The 19,518-nt window shown below is 43.5% G+C and overlaps 2 protein-coding genes across 44 annotated transcripts in view; one reads left to right on the forward strand and one right to left on the reverse strand.

Moving 5' to 3' along the window:
• Positions 1 to 19,518, reverse strand: part of LOC114136418 (NACHT, LRR and PYD domains-containing protein 3-like) — a 476,176-nt gene that overhangs the window by 437,529 nt on the left and 19,129 nt on the right. For 28 of the 40 annotated variants that reach the window (XR_003593794.1, XR_003593796.1, XM_028004338.1 and 25 more), the window contains 2 exons: positions 17,995 to 18,177; positions 17,367 to 17,543 (listed from right to left, as the gene is read on the reverse strand). The exons of 7 other annotated variants lie outside the window; for them this stretch is intronic. Coding sequence is in view for 29 of the 33 variants with exons in the window: in XM_028004338.1 (XP_027860139.1) it covers positions 17,367 to 17,543; positions 17,995 to 18,177 (360 nt within the window). In the remaining 4 variants the exon portion in view is untranslated. Of the gene's footprint in view, positions 1 to 10,837; positions 11,443 to 12,171; positions 12,419 to 17,366; positions 17,544 to 17,994; positions 18,178 to 19,518 lie in introns of those variants that run through there. 5 more of the 40 variants (XR_003593798.1, XR_003593797.1, XM_028004380.1 and 2 more) reach the window with 3 other exon arrangements.
• Positions 440 to 9,105, forward strand: pdha1b (pyruvate dehydrogenase E1 subunit alpha 1b). Of its 4 annotated transcripts, XM_028004440.1 has the most exons (13): positions 447 to 571; positions 1,655 to 1,675; positions 3,021 to 3,185; positions 4,236 to 4,301; positions 4,413 to 4,586; positions 5,422 to 5,548; positions 5,628 to 5,719; positions 5,804 to 5,896; positions 6,674 to 6,829; positions 7,248 to 7,319; positions 7,390 to 7,457; positions 7,524 to 7,632; positions 8,575 to 9,105. In XM_028004440.1, the coding sequence occupies exons 1-13, from the start codon at positions 512 to 514 to the stop codon at positions 8,737 to 8,739; spliced, it is 1,368 nt and encodes a 455-aa protein (XP_027860241.1). In that variant the 5' UTR covers positions 447 to 511; the 3' UTR covers positions 8,740 to 9,105. The 4 variants fall into 4 exon arrangements, with proteins under 4 accessions (XP_027860242.1, XP_027860241.1, XP_027860244.1 ...); XM_028004441.1 differs by lacking the exon at positions 3,021 to 3,185 and having other exon boundaries at positions 440 to 571; XM_028004443.1 differs by lacking the exons at positions 1,655 to 1,675; positions 3,021 to 3,185 and having other exon boundaries at positions 452 to 571.

Below are 19,518 nucleotides of genomic sequence, written 5' to 3' on the forward strand. Positions count from 1 at the left end.
ACATTTTTCCTTTCAATATTTTTACTTTTGATTGGTAGTTTATGAATTTTCCTCAGCCAGGTTGTTTTGTACATTTTCATCAGAAGATCAAGGATCTGCAGCTCTGGAGCTACAAGTGGCTCTTTTGCTTCCTTATTATGGTAAATTATAAAATTTTGCATTCGTCTTGTTCTGTGTCCCCATTAAAAAACAAAACACTGACAAATGTGGCCTAAAGTTAAGATTGAGTAGTAGGGTCATTGTGGATAGAAAAAAATAAAAACAGTAAATTTCCGTTTTAAATAAAATCCAGAAGTTTTGTGATTCTATTTATGAAACGTCAAATTTTTTGTTTTATCCATCTATGTGTAGATTTAAGTCGTGGATGTTAAAAAATAAATTGTCTTCCCGCTCTATTTAGATCGGAACCTTTATTTAAGACACCAGTTTCCAGTCGAACCTTAAGAACGCGGACCTTAGCCGCTAGCAGCAGCAGTTAATCCTCTCGTCAGTCACCTCGTCCTTCACTAGGATGAAAACCATGTTGGCGATCATTTCTAACGCACTGTGCCGGATCACAGGGAGGAGTGCGGTGAGTGGTTGGACTCTAGTTCGGATGATCCGGACGGAACCGGTTCATACTAACCGGTAGCTGACCTTGTTAGCAGTAGCTAATGTTTTCCTGTAGTTATGTGATGCTATTTCTGCTCGGATTTTGCTTTCTGAACACGTGTTTCATGTCAGGGTAACTTGGTGGGTTCTTTGGTGTGGTTTTTAGTTTTTTTCTGTCTGTAATGTGAATAATTTTCTGTGTTTGTGGTGATTTGCCTTCCTCTAAGCAGCTTGTCCTGATAAAGATGCTCTGATATAACCAGCGGTGACGCGCTTGTTACTCAAAATGCAGCTAAAGTTTTAGGAGGTTGAAGCAATTTTCATCTCTGAATCACATAATCTTCTTTTAAAAAAGGAAATTTACTTAAATGTTGAATGGAACTTCAGTTTATGGTTGAAAACATTCAGTTACTTGATTAAATTATATTTTGTCAGTTGACTCGGATGAAGCTCTGAATAACTGAATAATGAAGTTTATTCATAAAAATTAACTAACTTGTTTCATCCTGAGCTGCTTTATTATTGTAAACTATTCCAGATGAGATCATTTATTAAATAGGATTCTTACTCTGTGCAGTAAGTTTTTAAGGTTTTAAGTTTAGAAACTTAAATATGTAAATATTCACTAGTGACATGTTTAATATTTATCCAAATGGATAAACTTGATCTCGCTGTTTATGAAGCTGATCATTTGGACGTTATGAAGAAATAATGTTCCACACAATCAGTGCATCTCTATCAGTAGTGAACCTGAACGCAGCACGTAAAGGTTAATCTTATGGGGCGTTCAGGGACAGCGGGTTCCTACAGACTCTAGAAATGAACCCAAACATCAGTCGGGTTTAATTCTGATGCTAATTTTGACCTTTGAACCTTAAAACACAAACAAACAGAGAGTCTGACTGTAGGAACCTTGTTGTTGTTGCTTTTTTTCTCCAGTTTTCTCTCCTCCTCCTGCTCTGCCACCTTCAGTCTTCACAAACTCAACAACCCCCCATTCATTTGTTGCTTCTCTCCCTCCTCTCCCTCACCTTCCTCCCCCACCCCTGCACCTGAACCGTAGGGAGAGCAAACCGTGTCGGAGGTAAGCAGCTGCTGACGTTTGGTCCCACACTTCCTCCCCTCTGCAGTGACCAGGTTTATCTCCACTGTTTTTATTCCTCTAATTGCTAGATTTGCCTTCCTCTTCGCTGTGTTTACGTTTAGTTTCCAGGATTTAACTCAACGGCACTCCTCTGAGTGACTGAAGCTGATTTTAGTCATTCAGTTATAAAAAGATTAATAAATAAATCTGTACATCCCTAAAAATAAAATAGTTCTTATGACTTGTTTTATGCTAACTACTTAATAATTACTGCAGTAATTTATTCAACAACAACCAGTTGGTTTCCAAAGAAAGTTGAAATTACTATAATGTAAAAATTATTTCACAGAAGTAATGATAAAAATGTTTCCAATTATTTTTACTGGAAATAATTGCTCTAAATGCATCCACTGGCATCTTATAAAGGTTAATATTTTTATTCTATCATGTCTGTTACTAGAGTTTAGAAAAGCTTTTCTTATTATATTGTTTTGTAAGATTTTGAAATCTGTGATCAGAAAAAATAAAAGCTAAAACCTACAATCAATAAGACAATTACAAAAGAAAAATGCTACAACCTGAGCCAATAGAAAACCTCACAAAAACAAGTACAAAACTCCACTTACTCGCTCCACAACATAGAAGTCCTCCAGACCACTAGGGGGAGTCTAGAGTCAGTAATTATCTACTTAAATATGCTGCTGTTCTATAAAATTGTAAGACATTAAGTAGAAACCAGCTTTTCTTGTGGACATCCTGTCTTTACTGAGAGTTTGATGATGACCAACGCCCTCTAGTGATCTGGAGGACTTCTGCGTTTATGGAGCGAGGTTGCAGCGTTTTATATTTGCTGTTTTTGTATTTGCAGCATTTGTTTTAACCCGTCAGCCGTCATTGTTTTAATGACAAACAGCCTAAAATGTCAAGTAAAACCCTTCATTATATAATCACATAAAGCTGCACCGTCTAATGTCTTTTAAATGTTTACATTGGATATTTAGCCAAGCGGGCAGAAGAATATGCTAGACACAAATAAAATTACCCAGAATGCAGCAGGTTAGAGTGATGGATCAGAGATGAGGAGGAAAGGAGATGATCTTTGCAGTATTTTGTGAAATGATTGATGCTTAGATTTGAGAGTTTTTCATTGTTGATTTAAAGTTGAGATTAGTGAAGATTAGAGATTAAATATCAGAAATTGGCTGGACTATAAATGAAGTTGTTTGTGTTCCCAGCAGCAGTCCAGATTTAGTTTCTCAGTTTTAGCCTCCAGTTTCCTAACCTGTAGACTCTAGCGCCCCCTGGTTGTGCTCAGCTCTGATTGGTTGGCTCCTTTGTTCCCCAGCTGCTGATTGGCCTGTCAGAATATGTCAATCTGACGTCTCCTCCAGCGGCGGTGCTCGTTCCCCCACAGGCCCGGCGGCTCCCACCCAAACCACCACCAGTTCGACCAGCAGCAGGCGGCGCCGCCCAGTTAGTGAGCAGCCGGACGGACCGACCGGACCGACCCGTAAGAACCTCCTGCTGCTCCTGTTCTGTCTGGCTGCTCACTAACTGGGCCGGGGAACCTAAGAAGAACTTCTGCATGACTAGAAAAAACTAACCCTGCTGGTCTGAAATGACTAAATACTTTAAACGGATTTTATTTTACCATAAATTTAACCATGAAACAAAATGGCTGCTTAGTTCTGCAGTATTTGTTTTGAAAATGAAGTGATTTATTCTATGAAAAACTTAAAATTCATTTAAATGGAATCGAATGGCATCTTAGGTTTTAAAATTGATTCAAATATCTGCTGGAATCGATCTGGTTCAGTTCTTTTGGAGCAAATATCACATAAATAAAACCAGAGGCGTGAAATGAGACGACTGAAGTGAAAAGTTGATTCATCTGATGGTGAATGTTGATTAAAACCATCCAGTACCTGCTGGGGGCGCTAGAGACCACATTAATGTCACAACAGTCGCTGTGTGGAGGAAAAAGAATCAATAAAGATTTTAAGGTTCAATTATTTTAGATGTGAGGTAAAAGTAGGAAGGATATTTTAAACCATTCAGGCCTTTTTACCAATCATTATTAGTTTTATTTTATATTTTTAGGCCACTGGAAGCTGGAGAAAACAAATGGTCCGAGCCGACGTCCTGGTGGAACGCCATCACTGATGATATCTGGCTCTTTAAATCAATCTGTGCAAATGTATTTTATATCTAAAAGAAGACAAGCTAGCAGAAGTGCCTAAATGTTCACTTTTTCTAAACGTTTACTTGAATAATTAATCTATTAAATTTATTTCTCAGAAGTTTATTTCCAACAAACTGGAGAGAAACTGAAGGCTGAGGATTTGTTGGTTCTCCTGCCCTGTTGCTGCCTTCAGTGTAATCTGTGTGTAGCTGCAGCCAAACCCAAACCCGGACCCGCCCAGCCCAGTCTGTCGTATCCCAGTACCCCCCACTGTGAAGAGGAAGGCAGCCTGGCGCTGCTCAGTGCAGTCGATCCGTTTGCTCTGATCTGTAATCCTGCTGTCATCCGATGAGCTAATCGAGCGTTGATCTGTTTCAGGGCGCCAGAGTCGTCGCCTCCCGCTCCTTATCTGACTTCACTCCTCAGGCGACCTTTGACATCAAGGTGAGAAGGAGCCAGTTGCCCTCTGACATCGGTCTCTTCTGTAATTTACCAAATTAAGGGAGGAAATGTTTCTGGGACAGATTGTGTTGTGAAAACGTCTCTTCTCTGTAGAAATGCGACGTGCACCGGCTGGAGGCGGGGCCTCCTGTGAAGGCGGAGCTAACACGGGAGCAGGGCCTGCAGTATTACCGCACCATGCAGATGGTGCGGCGCATGGAGCTGAAAGCCGACCAGCTCTACAAGCAGAAGATCATCCGGGGTTTCTGCCACCTCTACGATGGACAGGTACGTCAGACTCTGTTCCACTGAGAACCAAAACATTTGTTTTCTCACTGCACTGAGTCAAACCAACCAAATAATTTGGGTAACAGTTCCACTCCTCACCTGTGGGGGCGCTGCACCAAGAACCACTGAAGGAAATGATGCAAAAACTTCTGAAGACACTGAGCACAACTTCCTTCTTCACCAAATGGAAACAAAAATGGAGCGTCGTCAGATTTTAGCGACATACTTTCATCTAACCATGAGCCATTTCTCCTGCCAGCGCTAGGCTAGTTTGTTTTGGTTGTATTTACCCAGAATGCCCTGCGCTGTAGTCCACTTCCTGGCGTTCACATGCATTTAAACTGATCCAGAATTCACTTCAACCGAACACAGACCGAGGTTTGTAGACGACCAGAGTTTGATTAGAATTCACACGTCAAAGAAACTAACTGAACTTTCTAGACCAACAAACTGGAGTTGGATTAAACTGGATTAAACAGAACTGGTGTGAATGAAATAATCTGGTCGGACGTCAGCAATAACCTTTAAGGCTGTGGGAGGCGTTGAAAAGCACTTTCTAACCTAAACATAGTTCTCATGTGACATCACAGTTCCAGAAACTTCGTGGCTGACGGCCATCTTGGTAGGTGTCCTTAACTGTCATGAGGGTTGCTATGACAACAATGGGCCACAAGCTTAGCACTAGTGAATAAATCAGGTTTTGTTTAAAAATTTGCACATTTACTGTTGCATGACTAGGTTTAGCAATGGCCTAGTCAAAGTTCATGATGTGAAGGGATGTTTCTGAAGCTCAGAGTGGCTCTGGATGTTGGAGTAACGTCGTCTCTGCCCACAGGAAGCGTGTGCTGCCGGAATCGAAGCCGCCATCAACCCGTCGGATCACCTGATCACGGCGTACCGAGCGCACGGCTACACCTACACCCGCGGCGTCTCCGTCAGAGAGATCCTGGCCGAGCTCACAGGTGAGGCGGGCGAGGCGCCGACCCACCCGGGTCCGCCTGGTTCTGGTGGCTGACACCATGTTCTGTCTGCTCCGTTCAGGTCGCATAGGGGGCGTGGCCAAAGGGAAGGGCGGCTCCATGCACATGTACGCGCCTCACTTCTACGGTGGCAACGGGATTGTAGGCGCTCAGGTAGCTACAGGAAGTTAACATGAGGCTCCTCCACCTGTCTGATGATGTCACCGGCTGATGATGTCACCTGTGTGACCCGTCCAGGTGCCGCTGGGCGCCGGCATCGCTCTGGCCTGCCAGTACCAAGGAAACAACCAGATCTGTGTGGCGTTGTACGGCGACGGAGCCGCAAACCAGGTGAGGAAAAAACAACTTCCTGTTTTTCTAAAACCCAGTTCAGGTCGTGTTAAATTTACTGAAAAGGTTTATAGAAGAAAAACGTGAATTTGATGCACAAACCTGAACTTAACGCAGATTTAATCTGATTCATATGAGGTCAGAAATATTCATACAGGAACAAGTATTTACAACCATACATGATGGTAGAATTAAACCGTAATACAAGAAAAACTATTTAGTAATACAAGAAAAGTAGTAATATGAGAAAAGTTATAGTAATGGGAGACAAAAGTGGTAATAATTATAACGTTATGACTTTTCTTGTCTTTTGTTGTAATTCAAGAAAAATCAGTGATAAGAGAATTAAGCCTTATGAGACAATAACTTTAATAATACAGAAGTTGTAGTAATTTGAAAAAGAAAAAAGTTTTAAGACTAGAAAAGGTTGTTTTTTATGAGTTTTTATAATTGTTCTCATAATAATTTTCTTTTCTTAGCCGGTCCTTAATACTCATCATAATTTTGTTCAGTTTATAAATGTTCATTTTTATTTGCACATATCCGTTTAAAGATCCTCAGTGAAAAACATGTTTATACATTTTTTTAGTATTATTACTTGGTTCTGAAAATCGATCTAATAACTGGGAGTTCAGTTTGTTTGTGTAAAATCTGACGGTTGGTGAATAACTAACGGGAAAACTGTTCCTGATTAGTTAGTTTAAGTCAGTTGGAGTTCAGTTTCTGGATTATTTTAGCAGCTGAGTGTTAATTTAACATCTTGTGTGATGTCATCAGGGTCAGCTGTTTGAGTCCTTCAACATGGCCGCCCTCTGGAAGCTGCCGTGCGTCTTCATCTGTGAGAACAACAAGTACGGCATGGGGACGTCGGTGGAGCGGGCGTCAGCCAGCACCGACTACTACAAGCGGGGCGACTTCATCCCCGGACTCAGAGTGAGGCTCAGACCGGGGCGTTAGCATGGTGTTAGCGCTGCATTAGCATAGTGTTAGCGCTGCATTAGCATGGTGTTAGCGCTGCGTTAGCATGGTGTTAGCGCTGCATTAGCATAGTGTTAGCGCTGCATTAGCATGGTGTTAGCGCTGCATTAGCATAGTGTTAGCGCTGCATTAGCATGGCGGTCCCGGGCGGCAGCGGCGGCGTTGGGCCGTACGCCGCGGCCACCGCCCTCCGGACCCAGATTACATCAGGACTCGTCGCTGCGGCGCCGTCCTGGCAGCTGCAGGTGTGAGCATGCGTCCAGCCGTCCGCTGCTCATGTATGATGCTGCGCACAGTCTGTTCGGGAAACGCTCGGGTTCGCCGTGATGCCGCGGGGTGGGACACTGCGTTAGTGACGCTGTTTTCTCTGCAGGTGGACGGGATGGACGTCCTGTGCGTCAGAGAGGCGGCGAGGTTCGCTGCAGATCACTGCAGAGCCGGGAAGGTGAGTTAAACTCTTCTTCTTCTGCTGCTGCTGTCCGGCGCGGTGAAGTCACTTCCTGTTTGTTTTCCAGGGGCCAATCATCATGGAGCTGCAGACCTACCGTTACCATGGACACAGCATGAGTGACCCGGGCGTCAGGTGAGTCCCAGATCCATGGAGAGTCTGCAAGTGAGTTTGTTTTGTTCACCTTGTGCCGCTGTGCAGCTACCGGACCCGGGAGGAGATCCAGGAGGTCCGCAGTAAGAGCGACCCGATCTCCCTGCTGAAGGAGCGACTGCTCAGCAACAACATGGCGTCCGTGGAGGAGCTCAAGGTAGGGAGGGTTGCCATGGACACACAGTTACGACCTTTTCACTGCACAAGTTTTATTAACAACAGAAAAGTTTAATATGAAAAAAATCTTAATAATATGAGAAGTTGTATTAATATAAAAAACCTCGTATGATAAGTCCTTATTTGAGAAATCATTGTAATACCAGAAAAATTCGTAATATAAGTATCTTATTCTGATCGACCCAATTCCGATTTTTTTCAGTCAAATAAAATTCAGATTTGTTCCATTTTATGTGGAGCAAAATCATTCATGTGTATTTAATCCGACTTTTACTTTTACATCATTGAGATGAGATGAGATTCTGTTCCAGGAGAATCGCAGCACCAACACTTAGCTTTCATTAATCAGGTTCCCTCAGATTAAGATCTGATCATGATGCTGCCGGCTACCGTTGCTAAGCAACGTTGTCCGTAGATGGCAGCAGCCATTTTTACTTTCATAAACGTTGTTCTGGTCTTGCGGGTCATATTATTGCAACAAGGACCCAGTGTTTACGTCTATAGGCAGACAGTCTACGATCTCCATGGTGATTGCTGCTGGCTTTCCTCCTTGGCTTTGTGCTAAAACATCTGGAGGCTCCAGAGCAGCAAAACACCTGAACATCTGGATTTAGATGCTGATCCTGATCAGTTGGTCTATTTTAATCTTGTGTAATCAGTCGGTCGATTGGTTCTGTTGAACAGTTTCTTCTTTTCTGGTTCACTTCATGCGTAACGTTGCGTTTCTGTAAGTAGAAAACAGGAACCGGCTTCGTTTTGTTGATCATAAAATCAGGAAATTTTGAAATCCAGAAACCTCAACAGCTTGGAATGTTTTTATTTTGCTTCAGATGCTGCAACACGTTTCCAGCTTTACTGGGAAGAAATTCTCTGAAAATATGAAAAACTTGCAGGAACTGATGGAAATCTTCTCCCGTTTCAGGAAATCGACATCCAGATCCGTAAGGAGGTGGAGGAGGCGGCTCAGTTCGCAACCTCTGACCCCGAGCCGCCGCTGGAGGAACTCTGCAACCATATTTTCTCCAACAACCCGCCGCTGGAGGTCCGCGGGACGAACCCCTGGTCCAAACTGAAATCCATCAGCTAAAACGTCCCGACTGTGAATCAAACCTGCCAGTATTTATTTACCTGAAACTGTTTTTAATAGAATCTAAATTATTTAATGAGCTGAGAGTCGGACCAGGCTGCTAGTGGCGCAGAAACACAAACATTAGCTTTTCATCTGAACGCGCCGTCCTGCAAACAAACGCACAACTACAAGGTTTAATTTCCGACCCAAATCCAACATCCTGCTGGAGTTTTAAAAAGTTATGAAACTTGAAAGAATGGGAGCAATGTTGGAAAATTTGCAGCATCATTCTTGAGTCACAAGGTCACGTCAATGTAAGCAGAATCAGTTTAAAGGAGCTGAGCACTACAAAAACAGAACACTAACTTATTTCTAGTTTTCTGTCGAATTTTCACTTTTCTGACGGCGTATTAGAGCAATCGTACAACAAAAGAAGGAAGTTTCTAGAAAAAAACTCTGAAATTCTGATTAATCTCTGAAATATAAAATTTTTCAAACTCAAATTTATTAATCTCAGAAATTTAGTTTTTTCCTCCTTGAAAATTCATGGGATTAATCTCACAATTTCTGAACTTAATCTGAGATTTTGAGTTTTTTCTTGCAAATTTCTGAGATTAATCATAAAATTTCAGTTTTTCTCTGAAATTTAATCTCAGAAATGTCCAACTTTCCAAACTCAGAAATTTCTGATTTCTACAAAAATTTCTGAGATTAATCTCAAAATGTTAGTTTTTTCTCTGAAATTGACTCTTTTTTTCTATTTACGGTGTTTCCTGACATGCTGGTCCTGTTTCCTCTGTAATGAGGTTAAAATCTGAATATTTTTGTTATTTTAAGACGTTTCCGCTCTTCATTTTGTTGTTGGAGATATAAAATCTGACGCTGTGTGTTTCCGTATGTTTAGAGCTTTACATTCTCTCTATGCATTCAGTTTATAAAAACGTTAAAAATCTGTTTTTATGGACGGACTGTAAGAATTTGTAGTTTGAATTATCTGAGGTTCTTCGTGAATTTACTTTTATTTCCTGAACTTGTACAGAAAGTTTTATTATTTATGTTTTGAGAAATGTAACTGAGCCACTGAGGTATTATGAAATAAATTATGATGAAAGTGTTTTTGTTTCAGAGCTTGATCTTTTTTTGTTCAGATTTTGTGTAGATCAAATAAATTCAGCTTTGAGCTGAATGATAGTTTTAGATCTGGTTGTTCCGTCCTTCACCAGCAGGTGTTGCTGTAAGACTGATTAACATCTGGTTTTTGATGGAATGAAAACGACGAACAGATTTTTAAATTGAAGAGTAATGCTGACTCATGATTGGAGTTTGTTTTAGAATGTCTGACTGTTGTCATGAAGTGTCATTCGGTAAATTATGAAATTTTTAATCAAAGTTGCATTAAAAGTCCATTAAAAGTGCAAACTTTGCATTAAAGTGACATTATTTACAAAATAATTTGCAGCCTATATCCAGAAAAAGCTCCGGGATGAAGGCTGCAGGTTGAGTTTCAGCGCAGAAACATAAGAATGATGGAAAAGCATAAAACCAAAATGGCTTCCTGCTCACTTCGTGGCTCAGAATCATAATTAGTGAAGCGTAATAAAAAAAAGACAAAAGAAAATGGAATCATAAACAAAACTCATCAGTTTTTCATCGGTGTGAGCACTGACTGAACAGATGAAGCTCCAGGATTAATGTAGATGTTGGTCTGGAGCAGGCTAGCTTGGGGAGAATAAATCACCATGGCAACATGCGTGTTTCCTCTTTGGTGGAACTGAATTGAGGTTTAATTAAACCAGAATATCCAGAAAATTATAGCTTAATCTGCAATCCTGGTTTTGTGAAAAAGTCCTCTGGATATTTATTAGCCTCCTCTCATTACTGTAACATGAAGTTTCAATCAGAATTATAATAATTTGGGACTTTTCAATTTAGTTGATTTCTTTTTGTTTGTCTAAGTTTTAACTTGTTTCTAGTGAGTGTTTGCTAGTTTTTACTAATTAATAGATTTGTTTTTTTATATACTTTTGGTAAATTTCAGGTGCAGAATTCAAAAAGGTCAAAGTTTTATATTATCATTATGCAAACATGGATTGGGTAATGAAAGATAAGCAGAAAATACCAGGAAATTAAAATATGTATTTAAAATCATCAGTAAAAGTTGCATCATTTCCTCACTGAGTCGTTTACAGCAGCAGACAGAAAGACCAGAGCTGCACAAACATCAGAAACTGAATTCAAATGAAGCAAACATGCAGCCTGGAAACGGCTGAACTGAAATATGTTTCATATTTCTGCTTCCAGGATGAAAATGAATCAGAGAAAAATTAAAAACTTTAAAAACTGAATCAAGTTCAGATCAAAACTCCATGAAGCCTCTAAATGGAGCCGAGTTACAATTTCATCTTCATCGATCCAAAGAGAAAAACAATATCAGATACAAAATGACAGACAGGAGGAAATAAACAGGAAGAAATCATTCAGGTCAAAGGTCATCATGATCCAGTCAGAGTCTCTTTAGACTCAAACTGCTGCAGCTTCAACCTCTGAGGATCAGCAGGAAACAGAGACGATTCTCTTCTTTATAAAGTTAATCATCAAAACCTGCAGAGAGAAGAAAGATGCAGAGATCAGATCAGTGAGTTTCCAGCTTCTCTCCAGCAGCAGTCAGTGACGCAGCACATCCAGGAGAAAGAGCAGCAGGGCCTTCAGTCCTGTTCAGAGCAGCTTCCTTTCAGCTCTCATCTTAACGTGTTGCAGTGAACACACTGAGCTCCAAGCTCACACACCTACACACACTTTCAGCATCCAGTCTGCTTCCTCTGCAGGTTCCACTCAAGTCCACAGTGGAAACAAACTGCTGAGATTCCTGAAGGCTTCACTGCTGCTGCAACACTGGAGGATGGATTTGCTGCTGCTGCATTTAGACACAAACTGCTGCTGATCAACATCTCATCTGCTGCTGGAACATCAGCTGACTGACCAACATGGAGGCTGTCCCTGAACACATCTGGATGAGACTGAGGACAGGAGGACACATGTCCAGATGTGAGGAGTGGACTTGAGCAGAAAGAGCAGCTGCTGACTAAATGAATGATGGTTTGTGAAATCAGAGCCAGTGGTTTCCAGGCTGCAGTCAGACTGATCTCAGAGCTGTGACCAACATCAACCTGATCACTTGTTTCCTGTTGAACTGAGAGAACAAGCAGATCTGAGATCAGATCTGCTGCTGCCACAGTTTGATGAATGAGGACCACTGTCTCTAGACATGTTGGACGGCTGGACGCTGGAGTCCAGCTGGACTTCCTGGAGACATGGACACAGCAACAACACTCATCTTCACACCAACACAAACACAGGAACACAGCAAGCTGCTGCTCCTCTGATTGGCTGATTGCTGTTTCTGTGTCCAATCAGGAAGCCTGAACCATTCTCCTCCCACTGAGAAGCTGCAGCTTTACTGGGAACACTGGATCTTTGCTTTGATGGGAACTGGTTTAGTTCAATATGCTGACAGCAGCTGGAATCACTGCAAACATTTACTTACTGAACATCTTTTACAAAAAGCTTCAGCTGCTGAACATCTGAATCTTTCAGGTCTCTGTTTCCTCTCAGGTCCAGTTCAGTCAGATGTTGGTTGGACTTCAGAGCTGAGACCAGAGAAGAACAGCTGATCTCTGACAAACTGCAGTGGACCAACCTGAATAAAGAATAAAAGATGTGAGCTGAAGCCAACAGGATGCAAATTAAAACTGAAATATAAATAAATTAATAACAAAAATGTAGAAAATTATTTTCACTGAATGTTAAAGTCTCAGAAACATGATGAACTGATGTTTTATATTTGATCCAGTAAAACTGGTTTCTAGAGTCCAAACCAGCAGAACCAGAACATGTTATTATGATGTGTTGTTAGAATATTTCAGTCGGGCCTTCAGTGGTTCTGGTCAGGAATCAAAATGGACTTTAAGAACCAAAGTGTGACATTAGGGCTGTTAATGAATGCTGCAGTGATTTAATGGAAGCAGCTCATTTCCACAGTGACCTTCGACCTTCTATTGAGTGGAACTGAGTGATTTATCTGAAGGATCAACAGCTGCAATAATTACACTTCACTCATTCATAGACACATGAACACATGAGTGAAAACAGAACTGACTGATTTATCTGAAGGATCAATAGCCCAGTTTGATTATAAATTCCTGCTTAAAACCAAATGTTGACTTTTGTCTGTGTTTGAATTCTATCAATTTATTGTTATTTTGCTCTATTTCCATTTACTTCATTCTGACTGACTGTATGATTATCTAATTATTTTAATCAGGGCAGTTGTATTGATGTTTATCTCCTATTGATGGTTTTATTGGTTGATTATTGGATCATGTGACTGCTGCTTCATGTCTTCTTTGGTCCTGTGGCTGTTTAAAGTTGCCTAGAAATAAAGCTGCTCTGCTATCAGCTGTCCCACCGTGCCTCCATCCAGCTCCTTCTGTCAACATCACAACTTACTGCTACATCTGTCACAAACTCACAGGATTGCTGCTGCTTCACCTCAGACACTGGAAATTAGAAATAACCAAGGAAAGGAGAGGGAATACTTTGTTTACCTCACATTTATTGAGACAGGTTATAAAATATTTCCATAATATTTTCAGATAATTTACTTAAATTGATGCTGCTGTATTAAAATGTAACTGTTTCTGTTGGACTAAGCTCTAATATTTCAGTTCAGATTAATTTTAAATGTCAAACTGATTCCTGATGTTTCTACATCTGTTCATCTTTAAAGGGTTAATAAAGTTTGTGGTTTAATCAATGATGGTTTATTCACTCCTCCATGGGCTGCCACCTTATCGTGGTGGAGGGGTTTGAGTGTCCCAATGATCCTAGGAGTTATGCTGTCTGGGGCTTCATGCCCCTGGTAGGGTCACCCAAGGCAGACAGGTCCTAGGTGAGGGACCAGACAAAGTGCAGCCCGAAGACCCCAATGATGAGTAAAAACATTGGACTTGGTGTTCCCTCGCCCTGACGCGGGTCACCGGGGCCCCACTCTGGAGCCAGGCCTGGAGGGGGGGCACGATGGCGAGCGTCTGGTGGCCGGGCTTTTACCCATGGAGCCCGGCCGGGCTCAGCCCGAAGAGGAAACATGGGCCCCCCCTCCCATGGGCCCACCACCCATGGGAGGGGCCAAAGGGGTCGGGTGCACTGTGTGATGGGTGGCGGCCAAGGGAGGGGACCCTGGCGGTCCGATCCTCGGTTGCAGAAACTGGCTCTTGGGACGTGGAATGTCACCTCTCTGGTGGGGAAGGAGCCGGAGCTAGTGCGTGAGGTCGAGAGGTTCCGGCTAGAAATAGTCGGTCTCACCTCGACGCATGGCTCTGGTTCTGGAACCAGTCTCCTTGAGAGGGGCTGGACATACTTCCACTCTGGAGTTGCCCAGGGAGAGAGACGTCGGGCAGGAGTGGGCATACTTTTTGCTCCCCATCTCGGCGCCTGTACGTTGGGGTTCACCCCGGTGAACGAGAGGGTAGCATCCCTCCGCCTACGGGTGGGGGGACGGGTTCTGACTGTCGTTTGTGCTTACGGGCCGAACGACAGTTCAGATTACCCACCCTTTTTGGAGTCCTTAGAGGGGGTACTGGAGAGTGCTCCTCCTGGGGACTCCCTTGTTCTGCTGGGGGACTTCAACGCTCACGTGGGCAACGACAGTGAGACCTGGAGGGGCGTGGTTGGGAGGAACAGCCCGCCCGACCTGAACTCGAGCGGTGTTCTGTTGCTGGACTTCTGTGCTCGCCATGGATTGTCCATAACGAACACCATGTTCAAGCATAAGGGTGTCCATATGTGCACTTGGCACCAGGACACCCTAGGCCGCAGTTCGATGATCGACTTTGTCATCGTTTCATCGGATCTGCGGCCGTATGTCTTGGACACTCGGGTGAAGAGAGGTGCGGAGCTGTCCACTGACCACTACCTGGTGGTGAGTTGGCTCCGGTGGTGGGGGCGAAAGCCGGTCAGACCTGGCAGGCCCAAACGTGTTGTGAGGGTCTGCTGGGAACGTCTGGCGGAATCCCCTGTGAGACGGAGCTTTAACTCCCATCTCCGGCAAAACTTCGAACACGTCCCGGGGGAGGTGGGGGACATGGAGTCTGAGTGGATCGTGTTCCGTGCCTCCATTGTCGAGGCGGCCGATCGGAGCTGTGGCCGCAAGGTTGTCGGTGCCTGTCGCGGCGGCAACCCTCGAACCCGTTGGTGGACACCTTCGGTGAGGGATGCCGTCAGGCTGAAGAAGGAGTCCTATCGGGCCTTTTTGGCCTGTGGGACTCCGGAAGCAGCTGATGGGTACCGGCGGGCGAAGCGGCATGCGGCTCGGGCGGTTGCTGAGGCAAAAACTCGGGCGTGGGAGGAGTTTGGAGAGGCCATGGAAAAAGACTTCCGCACGGCTTCGAGGCGATTCTGGTCCACCATCCGGCGTCTCAGGGGGGGGAAGCGGTGCAGCACAAACACTGTTTATAGTGGGGATGGTGTGCTGCTGACCTCTACACGGGACGTTGTGGGTCGGTGGGCAGAGTACTTCGAAGACCTCCTCAATCCCACCAACATGCCTTCCACTGAGGAAGCGGAGCCTGGGGACTCTGGGTTGGGCTCTCCAATCTCTGGGGGCGAGGTCGCCGAGGTGGTTAAAAAGCTCCTCGGTGGCAAGGCCCCGGGGGTGGATGAGATCCGCCTGGAGTTCCTTAAGGCTCTGGATGTTGTAGGGTTGAGTTGGTTGACGCGACTCTGCAATATCGCATGGACATCGGGGGCAGTTCCCCTGGATTGGCAGACTGGGGTGGTGGTCCCCCTGTTCAAAAAGGGGGACCGGAGGGTGTGCTCCAATTATAGAGGGGTCACACTCTTAAGCCTCCCTGGCAAGGTCTATTCAGGGGTCCTGGAGAGGAGGGTCCGTCGGATAGTCGAACCTCGGATTCAGGAAGAGCAGTGTGGTTTTCGTCCTGGTCGTGGAACACTGGACCAGCTCTACACCCTCGGCAGGGTCCTGGAGGGTGCATGGGAGTTCGCCCAACCAGTCTACATGTGTTTTGTGGACTTGGAGAAGGCGTTCGACCGTGTCCCTCGGGGAGCCCTGTGGGGGGTTCTCCGGGAGTATGGGGTACCGGGCCCTTTGATACGGGCTGTCAGGTCCCTGTATGACCGGTGTCAGAGTCTGGTCCGCATTGCCGGCAGTAAGTCGGGCTCGTTTCCGGTGAGAGTTGGACTCCGCCAGGGCTGCCCTTTGTCACCGATTCTGTTCATCACTTTTATGGACAGAATTTCTAGGCGCAGCCAAGGTGTTGAGGGGATCCGATTTGGTGGCCTTAGGATCTCATCTCTGCTTTTCGCAGACGATGTGGTCCTTTTGGCTTCATCAGATCGTGATCTGCAGCTCTCGCTGGAGCGGTTCGCAGCCGAGTGTGAAGCGGCCGGGATGGGGATCAGTGCCTCCAAATCCGAGGCCATGGTCTTGAGCCGGAAAAGGGTAGAGTGCCTTCTCCGGGTCAGGGGGGGTGTCCTGCCCCAAGTGGAGGAGTTTAAGTATCTCGGGATCTTGTTCACGAATGGGGGAAGAAGGGAGCGGGAGATCGACAGGCGGATTGGCGCAGCGTCTGCTGTTAAGCGGGCGCTGTACCAGTCCGTCGTGGTGAAGAGAGAGCTGAGCCAAAAAGCGAAGCTCTCGATTTACCGGTCGATCTACGTTCCCACCCTCATCTATGGTCATGAACTTTGGGTCATGACCGAAAGAACGAGATCGCGGATACAAGCGGCCGAAATGGGTTTTCTCCGTAGGGTGGCTGGGCTCTCCCTTAGAGATAGGGTGAGAAGCTCAGTCATCCGGGAGGGACTCAGAGTAGAGCCGCTGCTCCTTCACATCGAGAGGAGCCAGTTGAGGTGGCTTGGGCATCTGGTCAGGATGCCTCCTGGACGCCTCCCTGGTGAGGTGTTCCGGGCACGTCCCACCGGGAGGAGGCCCCGGGGAAGACCCAGGACACGCTGGAGAGACTATGTCTCTCGGCTGGCCTGGGAACGCCTCGGGATTCCCCCGGAAGAGCTGGAAGAAGTGGCCGGGGAGAGGGAAGTCTGGGCCTCCCTTCTGAAGCTGCTACCCCCGCGACCCGACCTCGGATAAGCGGAAGAAGATGGATGGATGGATGGATGGATGGATGGTTTATTGATCATTTATGATCAGAAGGTCAGAGATGCGGATGAACATCATTATTTAGTGAATTAAACCTCAGTCTGTCTTGGACATAATGACATTTTATCAGATTTTATATCTGATTGTTTGTAGATATTAAGACATTTAATGATTCTAATATGAGAGTTTAATTAGCTTTTAATTTCCAATCTGACCTTTGACATTCTCTCTGCAGGTGTGATTGGTGTCTGTGAAAAGAAAGCTGTGATTGGCTTAATGGGAGGAGGAACTGCTTGTGCTTTTATAAAACAAAAGATCTTTAACTGGACCAAACCATATAAGAAGAAAGCAGACTTTACCATGAAGATCCTCAGAGTGGATCAGTAGAATATCAGCCATCTGTCTGCAGTTTAGTGGCAACACAACTTTCACATCAGAAACACAAGATCCAGAAAAAAACATAGTTTCTTACTCTAATCGTTGTACTCTGCATTCAGGATTCTGTAGAAAACCACAGAGCTCCTTCACTCCAGAATCTTTCAGGAGTCTGTTGTCACTCAAGTCCAGTTCAGTCAGATGGGAGGGGTTGGACATCAGAGCTGAGACCAGAGAAGAACAGCTGGTCTCTGATAACCTGCAGCCCCTCAATCTGAATAAAGAATAAAAGTTGTGAGCTGAAGCCAACAGGATGCAGGTTAAAACTGAAATCTGAACAAATTAATAATAAAAATGTAGAAAATTAATTTCACTGAATGTAAAAGTCCCAGAAACATGATGAACTGATGTGTAATATTTGATCTAGTAAAACTGGCTTATAGAGTCCAAACCAGCAGAACCAGAACATGTTATTATGATGTGTTGGTAGAATATGTCAGTTATTTTTGTTCATCAGTCCAAAACATTCTAAAGTGAAAAATAAAGATCAATATTCTCAAAGTCTGAAAAAGGAAAATAATTCATTTATAAAGCAAAAGATTTTAGAAATTATATTCTGATATTTTGAGAGCAGATTGTTTTTAAAGAAAACAGAATAAATGTCAAGATAACTTAGTATTAAAGTATCAATAAAATATTTTATAGGATAAACAGAGAAAACAAACCTCAGACTCTTCACTTTGCTGACTGAACTCTCCAGGATCTCACACACATGATTCAGTAAAGATTTTGTACTGGTTCCCTGTATGAATATCTGATTTATTTCCAGTTCAGTCAGATGTTGGTTGGACTTTAGAGCTGAAGCCACAACTTCACATTCAGTCTTTGAGAGACGACAGCCACCAAGTCTGTGATTAGAGAAGAAATAAAGTCAGTTCTAATTAAACCAGATAATCTATACAAACACATTTAATAACATTGATATCATCTGGTGAACATCTGGTCTTCACATCAATTTACTGAGTTTGATAATTTCATAATTAACATCATGGTTCTGGCTCTGGTTCTGTTCAACTCTCCATTTAATAGAGAAGCTGAGCAACAGGGCCAAATAGTTAAGGCTTCATGTTCTCAGAACAACTGATGTCATTCACAACAAACACCAAATTGGACAGATATAAGTATTTAACAAACAAATGGCTCCTACGGCGACAATTATCTGGAATTAAATTAATTGTCTATTATTTTTTAAAATTAGTTTGGTGCTCTCTGGTATCTTGCTTTGAGCTCAGAGTCCCAGAGACTTTTCCTCTGTCAAACATGCTATTTATTTTTCTCTCTTATTTAGTGGAAATATTGATATTGATGATACTTTCTCCAAAATGATCAACGTTTTCAACCTATATAGCTCCACTGTTGAAAATGATGAGCTGACATTCACAAATGACATTGAAATAAAATCCAGTCCAACATCTGGTTTGAAGTGATTCCTCTGGAACCTGTTGGAGGAAAAATATCCAAACTACAAAAGATGTGCTTTTAACCCAACTCGTTGGTTCCTCTTATTAGTCTGCAACTTCTCATATTGAGGTCATCAAACCAAATTTCCGATCTACCATAACTGACTGACACCTGCTGGCCTCAGATTTGCAACCAGCTTACAGAGTCAGCCAGTTTTTTCAGTAACACGTTGCTTTATCAAATCCAGTTATCAGATTAAAGTTACTTATCCAAATCACTGCGCATTACTATTTTCTTTTGTAATTTAATTTAATTTCCTCTACATGTCTTGGGGAGCAATCGCCGTTTCTATATGACAGTTAGCAGAAGCGACACAAATATAAACAATGGAGGGAGGAGGGAGATGCACAATTTGTTGCTGGAAAATCAGGAACTATTGAGTTTCTGTCACCAAGTCCAATTATAAGCTTGTTGTTAGCTTGTTTTTTTCTAAACATAATAAGCCCCAGAATTTGTCTGTCATACAGGTAGTTTTACTTAGGCTCTTCCTGTCCATCATTTCCCAGATGATCCATCCTGCTGCATCTTTTTTAATGTCAAGTAATATTTGCTGTGAATGACATCAAGCTTTGCGTTGTGCTCCAAAAAACTACAAACATCGAGACTATGAATAGTGCAATAAATTTGAAAACAGCCATGAATGAACGAGTCCGTAAAGTTGTGCAACTAAACGGCATTATAATCATTAATATTAAGAAAAGTGTCACAAATCTGTGCATAAGGCGATC

Source organism: Xiphophorus couchianus, chromosome 21 (genome assembly GCF_001444195.1).
Source record: "Xiphophorus couchianus chromosome 21, X_couchianus-1.0, whole genome shotgun sequence".
NCBI classification, from domain to species: Eukaryota; Metazoa; Chordata; class Actinopteri; order Cyprinodontiformes; family Poeciliidae; genus Xiphophorus; species Xiphophorus couchianus.

Coding starts and splice junctions, on each gene's coding strand:
- pdha1b (XM_028004440.1), top strand. CDS start 512: ATGAAAACCATGTTGGCGATCATTTCTAACGCACTGTGCCGGATCACA. Junction 5,897..6,673: donor GCGACGGAGCCGCAAACCAG/GTGAGGAAAAAA, acceptor TGATGTCATCAG/GGTCAGCTGTTTGAGTCCTT. Junction 7,320..7,389: donor ATCACTGCAGAGCCGGGAAG/GTGAGTTAAACT, acceptor TTTGTTTTCCAG/GGGCCAATCATCATGGAGCT.